The following is an 18,654-nucleotide window of genomic DNA, read 5'->3' as shown; positions in this document are numbered from 1 at the left end:
TGCAGACCCTCCATGTGTTTCTCAGTCTTTCCTGTCTGCCACAGATCAGCTGCTTCACCCTCTTTGAAGAGTCCCAAATGCCTCCCTTCTGACCCAGGGAAATTCCCCATTGGACCAGGGGTTTCCCATCAGATAAGGGACGTTTCCCCAAATTCAGCAATCTTCCCTCTTTTTCAGATCCCCCAGGGTGTGGGACCAGTCCCTTTCCTTTCTTCTCCTCCTCTTTGTCCTTTTTTTTTTTCCCCCTCTGTCCTGCCCAGTTATGTCGGGATTTTTGCAGTCCTTTCTGGTGTCCGAGGTCAGTTGCTGGTGTTCAGCTGGTTCTATGTGGGAATTATTGCATCTTTTGGTGTATTCCTGATGCATTTCTGGAGAGGGATGCATTCCACATTCTTCTACTTCACTGCCATCTTTTTTCTCCGATGATACATAATCCTTAGGACTCTTTTTTCTCTTTATATGAGATTGCTGAGTTATTTGTTTTGTTTTATGTCTTTCTGATTTCTTTGTTTTGATTGCTGCATAATATCCTTTTGTGTGAACGTTTATCCATTCCACCATTGATGGGCATAAGGGTTGTTTCCAGTTTTTGCTTCATTGTGAGTATTGTTGCTCTTACATTTTACATGCATAAAAGCTTCTTTGGGGTATGTTCTATTTATAATGAGAAAAATTATAATTCTTGTATTTTACTTCTTTTGTCATACTTCTGCAATAATTTTCTTGAGTATATTCTTTTTATAATCAGAAAATAAAAACTTATTTTTAGTTTTCTTAAAGTTGAAAGAAAAAAGATGTAATTTCAGCAGCAGTTTCAGAATTTAATGGAAAAAATAGGTGATTAAAGAGACACTGAAGAATGAGGAGGACCTGGCAAAAAATTGGGTGAGAAGGACTGGCCTGAACTAAAGCAGTGATGGGTAGAGGCAGGTTGTGTGTCAACAGCCCAGAGCTCTAAGCAGCTGAGCCTACTGGACACTGAGAGAAGGAACATGTACACATTCACGCACATGTGTGTGATCATGCATTCATGAGAATAAAAGGAGAAACAAATAACTTAAAAGTATAGAAAGGTCCAATAAATCAGTGCTTTGATACTAATTAAAGGTCAAGGAAGGAAGGCCTGATATGAACAGAAATACTGCAAAGTTCAGTTCACTTTCCGTTTCAGTTTCAGTTATGGCTGATGATGGCCCAGGCTTGAGGCACAAATTGGGAGATGGGGAGCAGCAACACTTATAAAACCAAAACCTATAAGGTATACTTTATAATTTGGAAGGAGAGCTAACTAGGGGCCCTTGCTTCTTAGGTCATTCACTGACACTGTCTATTTAGTCAAGGCTTTGGAAGCAGCCTCAGTAAATCCATATGGGTGGAAAACAGCCCTCAGGCCTCAGAGCTCATTTAGTGGGTAAAGTTTGCAGCAGTTGGAGGCCAGGAGACACTCCTGGGAGAGTCATTAAAATCTTGTTTCCTGGAGCAACATTTTCAGGGGCGGTCATGTCAGCTGAGGGCATGAGACCATGAAGCCTCCCCTAGGACAGGGCCCCATCTCAATGTTGCCCCAGAGACAGTGAGACTTGTGTAGAGTCTCCTTTGGGCAGATCCTCTTATATTTTTATATCCAAATTCTTGCTCATCTTTTATCATGGGTCCCAGTAAGATAGGAACACCTGAAAATCTGAGTACCTGGACTCAAGAATTCAGCCAGAATGATGCCAAGACTATGAAGGCTTTCTCACAAGGAGAATGGACAAGAGAAGTTAGTAGAGATTTAGCTCCTTGCTTTCCCAGGATCCTGCCCTAGGTTCTCAGCTGCCTGTTTGTATCCCTTTCCACCCCCAGAGAGGACTTGCAAACGCCAGTGACTGGAGGGGTCTTTGACCTCTGGTCACAGACATAGCCGTACACACGCCTACATCCTACCCTTACAGAAGAACCACCTCCTCTTTCTTCATCTTCTTGAACATCATCCCTCAGATGAATCACAGGGCAGTAGGTGTGCACAGGCAGCTGAGACCCTCTCCATCTGAGGTAAGGGCTCTCTCTCTGTTTCAAGGAAATTGAATGGAATCTGGGAGTCTTAAGAACATGGTCAAGACCTCACTGCTCTGCTTCTCAGATTCTCAGGCCCTCAGGCTTTATAACTCATTCATTCTCTTCTATAATTTAGGTACCCCTATATGTAGGTACAACCATATTCATCTGTTCCACCGGCCAGAACTGGGTTCCTGTACTTCCTGATGCTGGCATCCTGGTAAAAGTCTCAGTGTTATCTCTAGACCTAGAGTGTCCTGGCCTCTAATAGTCTGATGTGTACCCCTAAAAGATTGGTATCTCAAAAGGGGATGATCTAGAATCAGTTGCAGTGCCTCTTTCCTATGCCTGCTTGATACTAAAGTCCAAAGCCACAGAAAAACCTAATTGAAGTCAATGAAATTTTTTAAAATATACTAGCAATGATACAGAGGAATAACTTATAAAGATATGCTTCCAAATTTTTTACTCCATCTTGATATTGGCTTTGTCTGACCATTTCCTATAAAGTACAACATTGCCCCTCTGTTAATCTCAGTCTCTGCTGAATTCTCTTGGTCTGAAGTCTTCACCCACCACCAGCAGTTTTCTAGAAATGGGGCTCATCCTCTGTAGCCACAGTGTGTGTCCTCTGGTATTTATCTTCAGATGGCCCTAGAGGAGAGAAACTAGAGAATGGAAGGAGGGAAAGCAGGGTTCTGAATCAAGGGAAGGAAGGCAGATAGGAAAGATCTTGAGTCCTAAGAATCATCACTTTACTTAAGCCCTGCTTTTTTCTTTCTTTGAAATCCTGTCCAAATTGTCTTTGAATTTGTCTTTTCGTTGTTGTCAATGGGCAAAGAAGCTCTTCCACTCAATATTTCTTAGTTTAAACCTATAGTTCTGGCTTTGTGAGGCAAGGGAAAGATCTCAGACGCCAAAAAGGTGATGAGACAGTTTTACAAAAGGATGTTTTGTTGGTTGACTTCTTGCCTAGACTTCATTGTGGTATAAGTGCAAGGAGGATATTCTTGGGTTTTTCAGTGTTCCGACCTTTACAATGCTATTCTCTCTCTCGGTTATTATATTCTGACCCTTTTTTCTTATCTCCCTTATATTCATTCACAGCCTGTAGCTTGTATAAGTGGCATATAAGTGATTATATAAGGTTTCCTTCCCTGAAATCTCACTTAGATGAACTCATAATATGTTATACTTTCCTTTGTATATCAATCATTGCCAGTAGATGTGTGTAGGTGTTTGTATCATGGGCTTTTCACAACTATGCAATTTCCTTAGCATCAAATGTAGTGCCTGATACATTGTAGGTCCTTAGTAAATATTTATGGAATGAATAAAAGGACCTAGATCAATTGGACCTTCCAATTTCAGGGCTTTATCATTCAGCTACTTGAAGGTCTCAACCCTGAATTGACAAGGATGGTGACATAAACTTAAGAGAGGAGGAGTAGGAGCAGATGATACAAGGGAAAGATGAAACATTTGGTGGACTATCCTCTTCTCCAGAGTGCCTCCTAAGTCCCCTGTCCAACTATGAAAGGTCTGCTTTCATATAGAGGAAGCTAAGTGAACACTGTTCCACACACCCCAAACACCACTTCCTGTCCTTCTCAAACTGTCCCACCAGTACTTTCACATAGATTCAAAGTTCAGCAAGACCAGCATCCTTGCTTATACAGCTAGTATTGTGAAATAGAGGAATCTCTTTTTTGTTGTTGTTCAGAGTCTTGTTTTGACTCTCAGGTGATGGATTGCTTTGAGTCTTTTCTATAAATTCCCTTCTTTTATCACTCACCCCTTCTGTCATGTGCCCTAAACACTAATACCTCGCCATATCTTTTCAAATCTTATTACATTTGTCTCCATCCTCATTCCTCCTGAGCAAACATCATTACCTGAAAATAGGCAAATGCCTTTTGTACTGTTCCTGCAGGTTTACCTCCAAAATCTACATTATCCCAACAATTCAATTTAGCAAGGAATTCCTCTTCCCTCCAGCAGCGTAATAGTATGCTCATCGAGGATGTAAGGACAGTTCAAGAACACAAGAGACCAAGTGGTCCAAGAGCCAAGAGGTTCCCTGTTGAGAAAACTGTCAAGAACAATGAGACTGGAAAGTGAAGGCAGATGTCAAGTCTAGGGGAGTAGACAACATAGAGAAAAATTCAGAAACTGAATCAAAATCCCAAGTAAATTTTAAGCAGAAAAACAACTGGATTTTCACCCAGTGTGCACTGTATTTCTTTGTTAGGAAGATAGGCATGTTTTTATCTTTCTAAAGAAATGTTTGCTTGGGTTCATGCTCTTGGATATCTTATTGAAAGATGACAGGTTATTACCAAGATTCTTGTTTCCAATTTATATAATACTTTATAATAATTTAATGGAAAGACTCAGAAATTCAGAAGACAAAGGACAAACTTAGCTGCAACAAACTTCAGGGTAATCTCCCTTAGAAAGGCTTTCACCAAGACCATCTGGTTCTACATAACTAAAGAAACAGCACAGGATGGCGCTCTGGAACTCCACCTTGGGAAGTGGCTTCATATTGATGGGGATTCTGAAGGACAGTGGGTCTCCTGGGCTGCTCTGTGCCACAATCACCATCCTGTACATGCTGGCCCTGACCAGCAATGGCCTGCTTCTCCTGGTCATCACCATGGATGCCCGGCTCCACGTGCCCATGTACCTCCTGCTCAGCCAGCTCTCCCTCATGGACCTCCTCTTCACGTCTGTTGTCACTCCCAAGGCCATTATGGATTTTCTGCTCAGTGAAAACACCATCTCCTTTGAGGGCTGTGCCCTTCAGATGTTCCTGGCCCTGACCCTGGGTGGTGCCGAGGACCTCCTCCTGGCCTTCATGGCCTATGACAGGTATGTGGCCGTTTGTCATCCTCTGAACTACATGGTCCTCATGAGGCCGAGGGTCTGCTGGCTCATGGTGGCCACATCCTGGATTCTGGCATCCCTAAGTGCTCTAGGACATACTCTGTATACCATGCACTTCCCTTTCTGCGTGTCCCAGGAGATCAGCCACCTTCTCTGTGAGATCCCACCTCTGCTGAAGTTGGCCTGTGCAGATACCTCCAGATATGAGCTCATGGTGTATGTGACGGGTGTGACTTTCCTCTTGCTACCTCTTTCTGCCACTGTTGCCTCCTACACACTAATCCTACTTACTGTGCTCCACATGCCCTCAAATGAAGGGAGGCACAAAGCCCTGGTCACCTGCTCTTCCCACCTGACTGTGGTCGGGATGTTCTATGGAGCTGCCACGTTCATGTACGTCCTGCCCAGTTCCCTCCACAGCCCCAAGCAGGACAACATCACCTCTGTCTTCTACACGATTGTCACCCCAGCCCTGAACCCCCTCATCTACAGCCTGAGGAATCAGGAGGTCATGGGGGCCTTGAGGAGGATCCTGGGAAAACATATGCTGTGGACACACTCCTGACACAGTTACCAAGTAGGCGTGCTAGGGCAGTAATTTTCAATTTCAATATCATGTAGCAGCAATGATGATATAGCTTATAAAAGGCTCAGCAAACTCCAATAGCCTCTTAAAATCAGGGGAGGACTGCTCTCATTTGAACTGGTTTCTTAGACAATTGTAGAGAAAAGTATCCTCAGAAGATGTATCGGGCTTCTTGTTTATTAGGTAGATGGTGGTTCAAGTAATTAGCTGGAAAGAATAATCGATTTGTGACTACAATTGTACAGACTTATGTTGAGATAGTGGAAAAGGCTAATGAGGCATTTTTGTACTGTCTGAAATTAAAGTTAGAGTACACAGATGAATAAAATAGAATGTGAAAGTTCCCAGATTTCAAGTGAGGGTTGGAGATACCATAGCAGTGAGAGTCATGTGTTATATATTTTGCTTGAATTTTTTTAATGTAAATTTTTTTAGTATAAAATTTTTGTAAATTTTTTAAATTTACATACATACCGACTTGTTTTGAAACATCAAAACAATTGGGTAGTAAGTATATGTATATATCTGTGTCCATGGAAAAGGAAGGCTACAATACATAGTTCACTTTCTGGCTCGCTTAGCTGTGCTTTATTTTTATCAGTGTGGGAAAATTTATAACAAAAGCTGGGAACGTATATCTGTTCTGTTAAGAAGCTCCAAAACACTCTGGCTCACAAAGTTGGAATTATTTTTGAGAGTAGTGCTTGGTTAAAACTCAGAAATACTTTCTTTCTTTACAGAAATTATTTAGTCTACTAAGATCAAAGGTAATATAAAATCTAATATTATATGGAAGTAATCCAAGTTCATTATAAAAACAGAAAATTCAGAAATTGAGAAAGAAGCAAAAATCACCTACAAAGTTTGCCATTCATTTTTTTTGGTTATCCATATGTGTATTTTACTGAATAGTTATATACATGTTGGTTAAAGTCCTGGTTTTTTGTTGTTTGAAATTTGGTGACCCTTCCTCTTGAGGAGGGGACATTATAGTGTAGGGGTAGAGAGAGGGGGCAGGGAGGGAGGGAGCCAGAGTGCTGAGTGTAATCTCTGCTCCCCTTTTATCATCTGTGCATCTCTGAACACTAAATTAAACCATTTATGTCTCAGTTTGCTCTTCTGAAAAACGGTGGTAATAATAGGACTCATAATGATCTCATGATGTTTTGGGGAGACTTAAATAAGATGATTACCCACTTAGACCACAGCCTGGCAAATAGTGCTTAAATCATGCTAGCTATTAGACGAGTAACTAGTAAATATTCTTGATAAATCTTAATTTCAATTGACTACATAATATCATCATACAAATCCTCTACAATGTATTTGGAGATTTCCTTGCATTTAATTTTGTTCCTCCAAATTTTCCTACATACGGGTGTATTATATGTTAGGTCAAATTCTAGAAGTGGAAATACTGGCATATAAGTAAAGAAACTATTTGAAATTCTCTTTTTAAAGAGCCGATTGCTTATGAGAAAGAGACCCTTGGTATACTGGCTAACATTATGTGACAGTGCCTGCCTCACTACACTCTTTCCAGTGCTGTCTTATATGAACTCCCTGTGCTAGTTTATTAAACATATCAATAAAAAGTAACAGGCTTTTTCACTTATATTACCTATTTTGTTTCATTCAAATGATTTTTTGTAGCCCTTTGTAGACAAAGGTCCCAAACAATTTGACAGTTATTTATGTGGCAACATTTATTTTCAGTTTATTTTATATCTATATCTATATCTATAGATATAGATATATACACACATGTAGTAGGATATGTTGGATAGAGAAGTGCCACAACACTTACATAGTTTCATAAATTCACCTTTTTCATTGCATTTTTAAGTCAATTATACCCTTACAATTCCCATTTTTAATTCAGAGAATATTTCCATATTTCTTTCGATTTGCTTAATAAACTTTAATCTCTCCACAATTATTTTGGTACATTATGGATGGTGAGGCTTTAAGTTAATTGTGTTTCTACATAGCTGATTTTCCTATTAGCATTCTTAATAAGCATTCCATATTATGTATTTTTGTTATTATTATTTACAATTGCTTGATTATATGTTGTCTTCTTACACGTACAGCAGTAGAGGGTATCTCTGGATAGTACTAGTACTACCCCATTCCTCAGAGCAAATAGTCTTGAAAGACTTAACTGTGCCTATAGCTTCTGATCCTTTTCTGCCATTCATGATTCCTGCCACTGTCATCAGGCTCCCCCCACACCCAACCCCACCCCCACCCCACACTGCAGTTGTGCTTGTCAACAATGACAGAGGTGTATGACTCAACTGTCTGACAAAGGGAGTTTGTATATTTTATAAAATTGTAAATGTGAATTTTAGAATCATTACCTGTGATTACCAATGAGCCTAAAAGGGCTTAGAGATTAAAACCTAGGTTCAATAGGAGATACAGTAAATCTTTATAATCCACATATCTGAGAAAAACTTTGAATAATTTAAAAAAATATTTCCAGAATTGCTAACTAGACCGTATTTAACTGTCATTAAGGATTTCAGTCTCCAACCTTAAGAGTGTGTGTGTGTGTGTGTGTGTCCCTATATGACTTTCTGTGTTGAATTGCACCTTCTTCTTTATTTGCATAAAAAATCCTGCTCATTGACCAAAACTCTTCTTTTTATCTTTAAATATTACTTAGGAAGACACGAAATTTAAAGCTTCAGGCAACATGTCTTTCACTTTTTATGACAATTTAAAGAGCCTATATTTTACAGCTTAATAAAATTCAGAATGAAAACAAAATTGGGAATGAAAATGGTTCAGTCACTATGGAAAACAGATGGACAGTTTCTAATCAAGCTAAACACATATTTAGCACACATCTGAGCAAATTCACTGCAAGGTACTTACCCAAGTGAATAGGAATCTATGTTCACTCAAAACATATACGTGAGGGCTTCCCTGGTGGCGCAGTTGTTAAGAATCCGCCTGCCAATGCAGGGGACACGGGTTCAAGCCCTGGTCCAGGAAGATCCCACATGTACTGAGCAACTAAGCCCATGCACCACAACTACTGAGCCTGTGCTCTAGAGTCCACGAGCCACAACTGCTGAGCCCGCATGCCACAAGTACTGAAGCCCATGTGCCTAAAGCCAGTGCTCTGCAACAAGAGAAGCCACCACAATGAGAGGCACGTGCACTGTGACAAAAAGTAGCCGCTGCTCATTGCAACTAGAGAAAGCCTGCACACAGCAATGAAGACCCAACACAGCCAAAAAACAAAACAAAACAAACCTATATGTGAATGTTTATAATGGCTTTTTTTCAGAAACAACAAAACCTGGAAACAACACAAATGTCCTTTAACTGGCGAATGGATAAACAATGATACATCCACACAACTGGACACTACTCAGCAAAAAATGCGAACAGACTAGTAATAGCAGAATTTGGATGAATCTCAAATCTATCATGCTAAGCGAAAGGACCTAGACTCAAAATGTCTGAAACCATTCATACAACATGTGGGGGGAAAATAGGAGCAACAGTAAACAGATCAGACAATTGGAAGGGGATTGGGGAGGGCAGAATGTGATTACCAAAGAACACCAGAGATTTGGGAGGTTGATGCAACTTCTGTATCTTGATTTTGGGTGGTGGTTATATACTGTAGCATATTTGTCAAAACTTGCAGAACTGTATGCTAAAAAAGGCAAATTTTACTGTGTGAAAATTGTACCTTAATAGAAATGAAAAAAAAATGTAGGAAATGGCCATTTTTAATAATTGAATATGAAGCTTTTTAATATTCTACTTCTACAGCCTTCTTTAAGTACCAATAGAAAAATTCTCTGCCATCTCAGTGGGTTTCGCTTTTTTTTTTTTTGAGAATTTAAAAATTTTTGTTTATATCCTATCTGCTTTGAAAAGAGATTTAAATGTAACATACAATAAATGAGACATCCAGTAGGACTTTTAAACATTAAAGATCCAGAACCTTGAGAGGAAACAGGATAATTATACCCCCAAATCTAGTCTCATTTGGTATTAAATTAAGTTCTTCTTCCTGACATTTTTGGTAAGGATGAAATTCTGGCTCTTGGGGATGGCCCAGATTTATTCACTTAAAATTATGGTGTTCGGTAAGTCGGATATTACTCTGAATGCTAAAATATCTGCCACTGAACAAACCTGAAGTGTGGTTTTTTACATACTTTCCATTAGCTGCTGGTCAAAGTTGTTTTATACATGTAATGATTTTAAGGAGCATTGAGAAATATTAAGGTACTGTTGCAGAATTTCAGTCTTTTCCCTCCTCTGTGCACCCACTCAAAATTGTGAAAATGTGCAAGTGTGATAAATAAATTTTTCATAAGTTGAAGTATGATAAAAAGTGTGAAATTGAAACATTTCCTCCAAATTTTGATTCAGCAAAGACTGTTTGTTCCAAGGCAGGGAAAATTATAGCTGGGACTGAAATTTGTAATTGAGATTGGTAGAAAACAAAGTTTACAAAGTAGTCATCTTGTTATCTTTGTCAAGATTTTAGTTTTACAGTTTTGAAACACAAATGTATCTATTCTTTGTCAATTAAACTTGTCAACTCATTTATTAAGCCAATTTCTGTGTTCACCATTGCTCCCTGTATTATATACATCCCTAGGCATCACCTTTCTTCTTGCTGAAATTATTTCATTGGGGCATCTTTGGTGGTAAAGTCTTGTAGTTTTTGGTTGTAATTTGTTCTCACTCTCTCGTGATGCTTTATCTGTGCACAGAACTCCAGGTGGGGGCAGTTATATCCCTCAGCACTCTTGAAGGTATTCCTCTGTTTTCCTAGTACTGCCATGGAAGACTCCACTATCTTCTATCTGTCTTTGTCAGTGGGAAATCTGTCTTTTTCCTCTGAGAGCCTTTAAAAGATTTTCATTAACACTGACATTCTCCCACTTCAGTACTGTCTGTACTTATTTTTATTGTTCCTGCCGAATATTTACAGAATTGCACACCTTCTCTTCAAATGTCACTGGGAGCAGACAGTAGTAACACCAGACACACATACTTATGTACAGGACACAACAGATTGCCGAAGGTCAATGAAGGGACGCTCTGGTGCTTACAGACTCCACAGAGCACAGTCATGTTGAATTAAACAGTCCAGGCTAAGAGGATGATAAAGGAGGCCAAGGGGAGGGAGGTGGGAAGCAACATCCCACAGAGGCCTCAAAGCCCACCTTACATCTGGGGCAGAGGACTGGCTGCCCATGAAAGGGGCCTCTGCTTCCTGGTCAGTTCAGCCAGTAATTTAGAAATGGGCCATCAGTGCCTCCCTTAGGGAGCATAAACCCAGGGCCTCCCGCTCATGTAGCGAGAGAAGAGTGCAGGGATGCAGGGCCAGGAGACATGCCCAAAGGGATTCATTACCATCCTGGTTCCTGCACCAGCATTTCCAGGGGAGGCCATTTCAGCTGAGAGGATAAGTCCCTGTGAACACAGGTGTAGAACAGAGCAGAGGGGGTGGGCTCATGGGATGAGGAACCTGGGCAGCCTCCCCCAGGACAGTCCCTGGCTCACCGTTGGCCCCAGGTGCAGTGAGGTCAGCATTGCGGGCTCTCCTCTGAGCAGGGCATCCAATATCTACTTCCCCCCGATTCCCTGTGCTTTTATCTTTTCTCCCAGTCTCCAGCAACAGTAAATGAGAGCCTTAGCATCGGTACCCAAGAACTCAGTCAGATAAATGCTCCAGAGCTGGATGGGCCTCCTACCTGGGGATCTGTGTGATAGAAGCAGTTTCTCCTAATCCTGTACAGGTTTGAGAACAAGTGAGCTATATTCTTGTTCCATAGAAACTTCCAAGACCCAAGGACTCAATTAGCTCTCTGTGTTTACTTCATTTCCAGAGCAGACCTGCAGAGGAACAGAAGGAGTCCTACACCTCTTTTGGTCAGACTTGTCAGACTTCTTAAATAACTTAGCAAAAATTGAACAAATTGAATATTGCTGGAAAAGTCTTATCTTCCTCTCCCTTTTTATAAAAAGTATTTTGTCTTATTTTATTTTATTTCATTTCATTTATTCTTTTTTTTTTTTTTTTTGGTGGCACGTGGGATCTTTTTTTTTTTTTTAAGCTCTTTATTGAAATATAATTGCTTTACACTCCTGTACCAGCTTCTGAGGTACACCAAAGTAAATCAGCTGTATTTACACATATATCCCCATATCCCCTCCCTCCCGTGACTCCCTCCCACCCTCCCTGTTCTGGTCCTCTAAGGCATCACCCATCATCAAGTTGATCTCCATTTGTTATATAGCAACTTCCCACTAGCTATCTGTTGTACAGTCAGTAGTATATATATGTCTATGCTACTCTCTCACTTCGTCCCAGATTCCCCTTTGCCCCACCCCACTCCCCCAACCCCATGTCCTCCAGTCCATTCTCTGCATCTGCATCCTTCTTCTTGCCCTGTCACTGGGTTCATCAGTAACATTTTTTTTTTTTTTTTAGATTCCATATATATGAGTTAGCATATGGTATTTGTTTGGAAATTCTTATGAGTGACTTTTATAGGGAGAAGAGGATATTTTAAAAGTTTGATTTTTTAATTTCATTGAAGTATATGTACAGAATGTGCAAAAATAATGTTTGCAACTTAATATTAAATACAAAGTGAGACAACCTGGATAAACAGCACTTACAAAGAAGGACATGACCTGAACCCTAGAAGCATTCATGCACAGCCTCTGAGTCAATAGCCCACCCCCCTTCTTAATTTTAATGCTTTTTAATTATTTTGCATTTGACAATTTTCAATTTTGTGCATTTCTAAGTTCTTTATTGACTTTTACTTTTCTAATCAGGAAAAATTAAAGTGTTATATGCAAAACTAAAAACAAATTTTTGTTGTTTTCCTTTGCTTTTAACAAAATCATTAAGGTGTTGGAGTCATTAAGGTGTTTTGTTTGTTCACCGTTGATACCTTGTCTTCTGTCCCTACAGTCCAGCCAAACATAGTAGCTAAAGTAGAGTTTCACAGTTTGTCAAGAAATAACTATTCTTAATTGAAAGGATTTTGTTAAAAGCAAAGGATTTTGTTAAAAGGCATGTGGGATCTTTAATTCCCAGACCAGGGATTGAACAAGTGCCCCCTGCAGTGGAAGCACAGAGTGTTAACAACTGGATCCCCAGGGAAGTCCCTTTCTTTCTCCTTTTTTACTGGAACTTCCTTGACCCTCAAACAATGCCCAGAGTAGTCTGTGTGGTCAGGCAGCTGGGCTTATCACCACCTGAGGTAAGAATACTGTCACTTTCAGGGAAGTGTGCAGTCTCTAGGAATGTTGAGAGATGGAGCCCGGTGCAGACCTAAGAACTTCAGCGACTCTGTCTTCCAGATTCTCTGGTGCTTGGGCTTTATACCCATCCCAATCCCCTCTGTTCTTGGTTTTCTAAATGTGATGAGAAATCAGTGAGGATTGATGGAAGATACTATGCTACATCCCAGACCAAAGTATCTGCTTCCTGGTAAAAGCATCAGGAGCTGTGTTTAGACCCCATGGGTTTTTCTGGCCTCTGATAAAAAGGGTTAATAGCTTTGTTATAATAAATGCCTACAAAGGAATTTTTAAAAGCAACCAATCAGTCTGTCATATGCTCTAGTACCTTTTTACCATTAAAATCCTGTAAACCCAGTAAAGACTAATAGAAACCAGTAAATGTCAAAATATATGACATAACAGAGGGAAGTGACTTAGAGAAATATGCTTCACTAGAAATATGCTTCACTTAACAGATTCTTTAATATATGTTCAGAATTGGATTTATCTGCCCAATTCCTATGATGCATGACACTCTTTCTGTCAATCTCAGGTTCCTGTTTCTTCTGTCCTCTCCCTGAGATTGGGTACCACACTGCAAGAGCAGTTTCCAGAACAAGAGCTCTTATTCCTCCTCCTTGTGGCTCCTCACTGCCATGTGGATACCCTGGCCCTGCAGGGGGGAGAATGGGGATCTGAGTCAGGCACAAGAGAGAAAAGTTAGGATTATTGAGCCTGATTACACACAGCACATACTCTTTTGTTTCCTACATCTTTCACCATTTCTCCCCCCAAACGCACAGCACATACTCTTTTGTTTCCTACATCTTTCACCATTTCTCCCCCCAAACAAACTATCTGATCTTCCTGAGCAATTCCTTATTTTTATCATATTTTTGAGTAATCCCAGGCTGACATTTTATCATAACCTGTTTAAAAAAGCAACACTTATTTTTGCATTGATTCTAAAGGATTAGCTCTAATAGTGACACTACCTCAAACACACCAGTCTCTAGTCTCAAACCATCGATAATCCCTTCCTTCTCAGGCTTATGGAGAGTTGTGGAGCTGGTCCAGTGAACTGATGAAGTTGTACACACTTTAGCTCTTCTAAATGCAGCTGTGTCTACAGCTTTGAATGCTGCAAAGTGGACAAAAGTTATATGGGGAAGTATATTGAGTTGCTTTATTGAAATCACATTTCTGTACCTGTTTTAGTATTAGATATTCATCACAGGTTTATGTACAACACTGACTGGGTATTTAAATCGTTGATTAAACATTATACTTAAAGCATAGATACAAGACTAATCAAGAGCATGGGTGCCAGAATATTGCTTTATTGTTATGAGGGAGATGATCTGATCTGTCTGGGGAGATACATGTTCAGCTTTGAGATCCTGAATAATAGTCTCATGTAGTTACTTCTTAATATTTAGCTATTACTATGATGTTTGTTCTCCATCTAGAAGCTTCTTTTCTCAAGATACTATTAAAAGAGTGAGAAACTGAGAGATCAAGAGGAAATAGTTGCCAGTGGGAAAGGCATCATCCCATTGGATTCGTGTTGGCCTTCCTACTGGGCCTCTGATGTGACAAAACCACGGGACCATCACGACAAAGATTTACCAAGCACCCATTTTTTTCCAGGCAACTAAAGAAACAACACAGCATGGAGCACTGGAACTCCACCCTGGGAAGTGGCTTCATATTGATGGGGATTCTGAAGGACAGTGGGTCTCCTAATCTGCTCTGTGCCACAATCACCATCCTGTACATGCTGGCCCTGACCAGCAATGGCCTGCTGCTCCTGGTCATCACCACGGACGCCCGGCTCCACGTGCCCATGTACCTCCTGCTCAGCCAGCTCTCCCTTATGGACCTCCTCTTCACGTCTGTTGTCACTCCCAAGGCCATTACAGATTTTCTGCTCAGTGAAAACACCATCTCCTTTGGGGGCTGTGCCCTTCAGATGTTCCTGGCCCTGACCCTGGGTGGTGCCGAGGACCTCCTCCTGGCCTTCATGGCCTATGACAGGTATGTGGCCATTTGTCATCCTCTGAACTACATGGTCCTCATGAGGCCGAGGGTCTGCTGGCTCATGGTGGCCACACCCTGGATCCTGGCATCCCTGAATGCTTTAGGACATACCCTGTATACCATGCACTTCCCTTTCTGTGTGTCCCAGGAGATCAGCCACCTTCTCTGTGAGATCCCACCTCTGCTGAAGTTGGCCTGTGCGGATGTCTCCAGATATGAGCTCATGGTGTACGTGACAGGTGTGACTTTCCTGATTCCCTCTTTTGTTGCTATCCTTGCCTCCTACACACTAATCCTACTTACTGTGCTCCACATGCCCTCAAATGAAGGGAGGCACAAAGCCCTGGTCACCTGCTCTTCCCACCTGACTGTGGTCGGGATGTTCTATGGAGCTGCCACGTTCATGTACGTCCTGCCCAGTTCCCTCCACAGCCCCAAGCAGGACAACATCACCTCTGTCTTCTACACGATTGTCACCCCAGCCCTGAACCCCCTCATCTACAGCCTGAGGAATCAGGAGGTCATGGGGGCCTTGAGGAGGATCCTGGGAAAATATATGCTATGAACCCATTTCACCATCTAGGAAGAGCCTATGGCTTTCCACCAAAATTCAGTCCTCCTCAAAGTTAGAAGTTTTCTGCTAAAAGTGAAATACTCATGGCAAAACCCCCATACCGGAGAGTGTATCTTTTTATGGAAAAATGAAGAGACGTGGCTTTACTTGTCACATGCTGTTTTACATTTTCTTTCCATGTAGTACTTTATGAGATATGTATCACATTATATTGATTTATTTATTCTTTATTGAAGTATGCTTGGTTTGCATTGTTGTGTTAATTTCTGCTGTATAGCAAAGTGATTCAGTTATACATATACATACATATATATATTCTTTTTTTTTAAATATTCTTTTTCATTATGGTTTATCTCAGGATATTGAATACAGTTCCCTCTACTATACAGTAAAACCTTGTTGTTTATTCATTTTATATGAAATAGTTTGCATCTGCTAACCCCAAACTCCCCGTTCATCCCTCCTCCTCCGCCCCCTCCCCCTTGGCAACCACAAGCCTGTTCTCTATGTCTGTGAGTCTGTTTCTGTTTTGTAAGTAGGTTCATTTGTGTCATATTTTAGGTTCCGCATATAAGTGATATCATATGGTATTTGTCTTTCTCTTTCTGACTTACTTTACTTAGTATGATGATCTTTAGTTCCATCCACGTTCCTGCAAATGGCATTATTTCATTCTTTTTTATGGCTGAATAGTATTCCGTTGTGTATTTGTATGACATCATCTTCATCCATTCATCTGTTGATGGGCACTTAGGTTGTTCCCAGGTCTTGGCTATTGTAATTGGTGCTACTATGAACATAGGGGTGCATGTATATTTTTTTGAACTGTAGTTTTATCTGGATACATGCCCAGGAGTGCGATTGCTGGATCATATGGTAATTCTATTTTTATTTTTTGGAGGAACCACCATGCTGTTTTCCATAGTGACTGCACCGACTTACATTCCCACCAACAGTGTAGGAGGGTTCCCTTTTCTCCACATCCTCTCCAGCATTTGTTATTTGATCACATTGTATTTAAAATTTACTCTCTCTCAGTTAACTACTGTGTTAAATGAGGAGAGGGGCTTTTGCAAGCTTGGGGCATGAACTATGACTTTGGGAGTACATATTGGACCAATGTAAGGGCCCCCAAAAAAGTTTCAAGTGGGAGAGCTAAGTAAGCACCACACAGCAGGGGCAGGGACTTTGAGATCTGCACAAATTTTAGACCAACTGACCTTCTTAAAAGCTCATGTAAGCAGCCTAGTTTTATGCCCAAACTAGTCGTAGTTTGCATATATTTGCATCATATTCATTCCTCCTTTTTCCAAACATCAGCCATCATGGAAATTGCCCTATCTGGACATTCCTACAGGTGTTTTTCATTTATTTATCTTTGTTTTGTTTTTGACATGCGGATTTTCTAACACTGCCTAAAAATCCAAATATTACTGAAATGAGCAAAGTAGAAAAACAAGGCATCTCATCAGCAAAGGCCATAAGTAAACAATTATGTTTATTCTTTCACAGAAAACAAACCCACATAATAAGACTGGTTTTCTATTATTTCGAGGTTGTATTGAAATGTCCTTACACTTGCAAAAGGGTATGCTCGATATGTGTGGATGTACGAGTCTGCAGATGTGTATTTATGCTGAAAAGGAGGACACACATGCACATACACACATATTTATTCTCTAGTAGCTTAAATATGCTGCATTACTACCATTTGTAGTATAACAGACATTATTTTCTCTTTTGCTTACTGATCCCAGTAAATCCTGTTGGCTTCATCTATATGATACATTCCAAATATGGGCACGTCTCTTGATCTCCCCCAAAAGTATCTTACTCCAAATCACCATAATCTGTTGCCTGTTGCTCCACGGTAGCTTCCTATTTCTACTCTTGCCCCATTGTAATCTGTTTTCCCCCTAGTATACAGATTGACCTTCCTAAACATGCCAGATCATGTCAGTTTTCAAGAAGGATGCATGTGATCTTGCCCTTGTCTACCTGTCAGTCCATATTTGAGACGCTGCTCCCTTACACTCACTAACTCCATTGACCTTCCTGCTGTCCATTACATGGTTCAAAACTGTTCCTGCTTTATGTCCAATTAGTAACTATTGTCCTAGCCTGTGACATTCTTCTGTCAAATCTGCTTGGCTTACTAGTTCTCATCATTCAGATCTCATCTTAAAAACCTTAACTTCTCAAAGAGGTTAATGATTTAAGTGGCAAGCACCCAAACCAAAAGGCATTATCATACACTGTGGTTTATTTTCTTCATTGCACTTATCATTATGTAAAACTTTCTTATTTACACCTTAGTTTACTTGCATACTCTGTGTCTCCACCTTCCAAAAGGAAAACTCTATGAGAGCATGGACTATGCTATGTGTGTGTCACAGCTTCTTCTCCACAAAAATCTGGGTGTAAACATGGCACAATCTCTACAATAACAATGTGAAAAGGTATATATACGTGAGTGCATGTATATATCTTCACTGATGAAAGGGAGGAATATGCCATGTTTGTACATAAAAATATTTAGCATTTTATTTAAATATGTTGGTTTTTTGCTAAATAATCTATGAATTCAATGAAATAACTATCAAACTTATGTCATTTTAAAAAGTGGATTTTGACAATCTAAGAAGCAGAAAATTGTAAAATAGAAGAACAATAAGAGTTATGTTCTACCAACTAAAACTACAGTAATTGAAATGCTACAATAAAACACATGCAATAATTAATGAATATGCAATATACATAATTAAATTTAGCATATTTTATGGTGGTATTTGAAATTAATGGGGAAAAAAATGAGTAACCATGATACTGAACAGGGCTCTGTCGGGCTCCTAAGTACAAATCCTTTCTGTGTCCCCTATTTCTTTGATTATAGGAAGCAGCCTTCATTCAGCCTCCATGACCTTCCCTGAGTTCCAATGGGCAGATTCACGCAGTTGTTAATTAGTGAGGGGAGGGGATACAGGAGACCTGAGAGAAACAGTCAAGGGCAGCCTTGGGGCAAGGCCCTGTTTCCCCATCAACCATACAAACAGCATCTTTGAGCTATTTTGCAGATGTTGAAACCCCTTCCAGGTGGCAAAAGTTAATGACTGATGATGGTGTGCTGCCCACAAGCATGCAGACCCCAGACCAGTTGGACTTGAAGGTTGATGATGCTGACTCCTCCTTACCTCACCACCAACCCATCAGAAGAATTCAAGACTGTTACTGCCTTGCTCCTTAT

General features: G+C 40.4%; 2 protein-coding genes across 2 annotated transcripts in view; both read left to right on the top strand.

Moving 5' to 3' along the window:
• Window positions 1–15,401, top strand: part of LOC130861142 (olfactory receptor 2AG1-like) — a 124,012-nt gene extending 108,611 nt beyond the window's left edge. Inside the window, exon 2 of the mRNA XM_057749731.1 lies at window positions 14,447–15,401. Coding sequence (XP_057605714.1) covers window positions 14,469–15,401 — 933 coding nt within the window. The 5' untranslated portion in view covers window positions 14,447–14,468. The remainder of the gene's footprint in view (window positions 1–14,446) is intronic.
• On the top strand, window positions 4,547–5,491 carry LOC130861141 (olfactory receptor 2AG2-like). Its single transcript, XM_057749730.1, has one exon. It carries the CDS (start codon window positions 4,547–4,549, stop codon window positions 5,489–5,491), a length of 945 nt encoding a protein of 314 aa, XP_057605713.1.
• Window positions 15,402–18,654: the final 3,253 nt, after the last annotated feature.

Source organism: Hippopotamus amphibius, chromosome 9 (genome assembly GCF_030028045.1).
Source record: "Hippopotamus amphibius kiboko isolate mHipAmp2 chromosome 9, mHipAmp2.hap2, whole genome shotgun sequence".
NCBI lineage: Eukaryota > Metazoa > Chordata > Mammalia > Artiodactyla > Hippopotamidae > Hippopotamus > Hippopotamus amphibius.
Note: the sequence above shows the minus strand (reverse complement) of the source record. Positions and strands in the feature narration are given on the sequence as shown.

Bases quoted from the DNA above. Each gene is read 5' to 3' on its own strand.
- LOC130861141 (XM_057749730.1), top strand. From the start codon at position 4,547: ATGGCGCTCTGGAACTCCACCTTGGGAAGTGGCTTCATATTGATGGGG.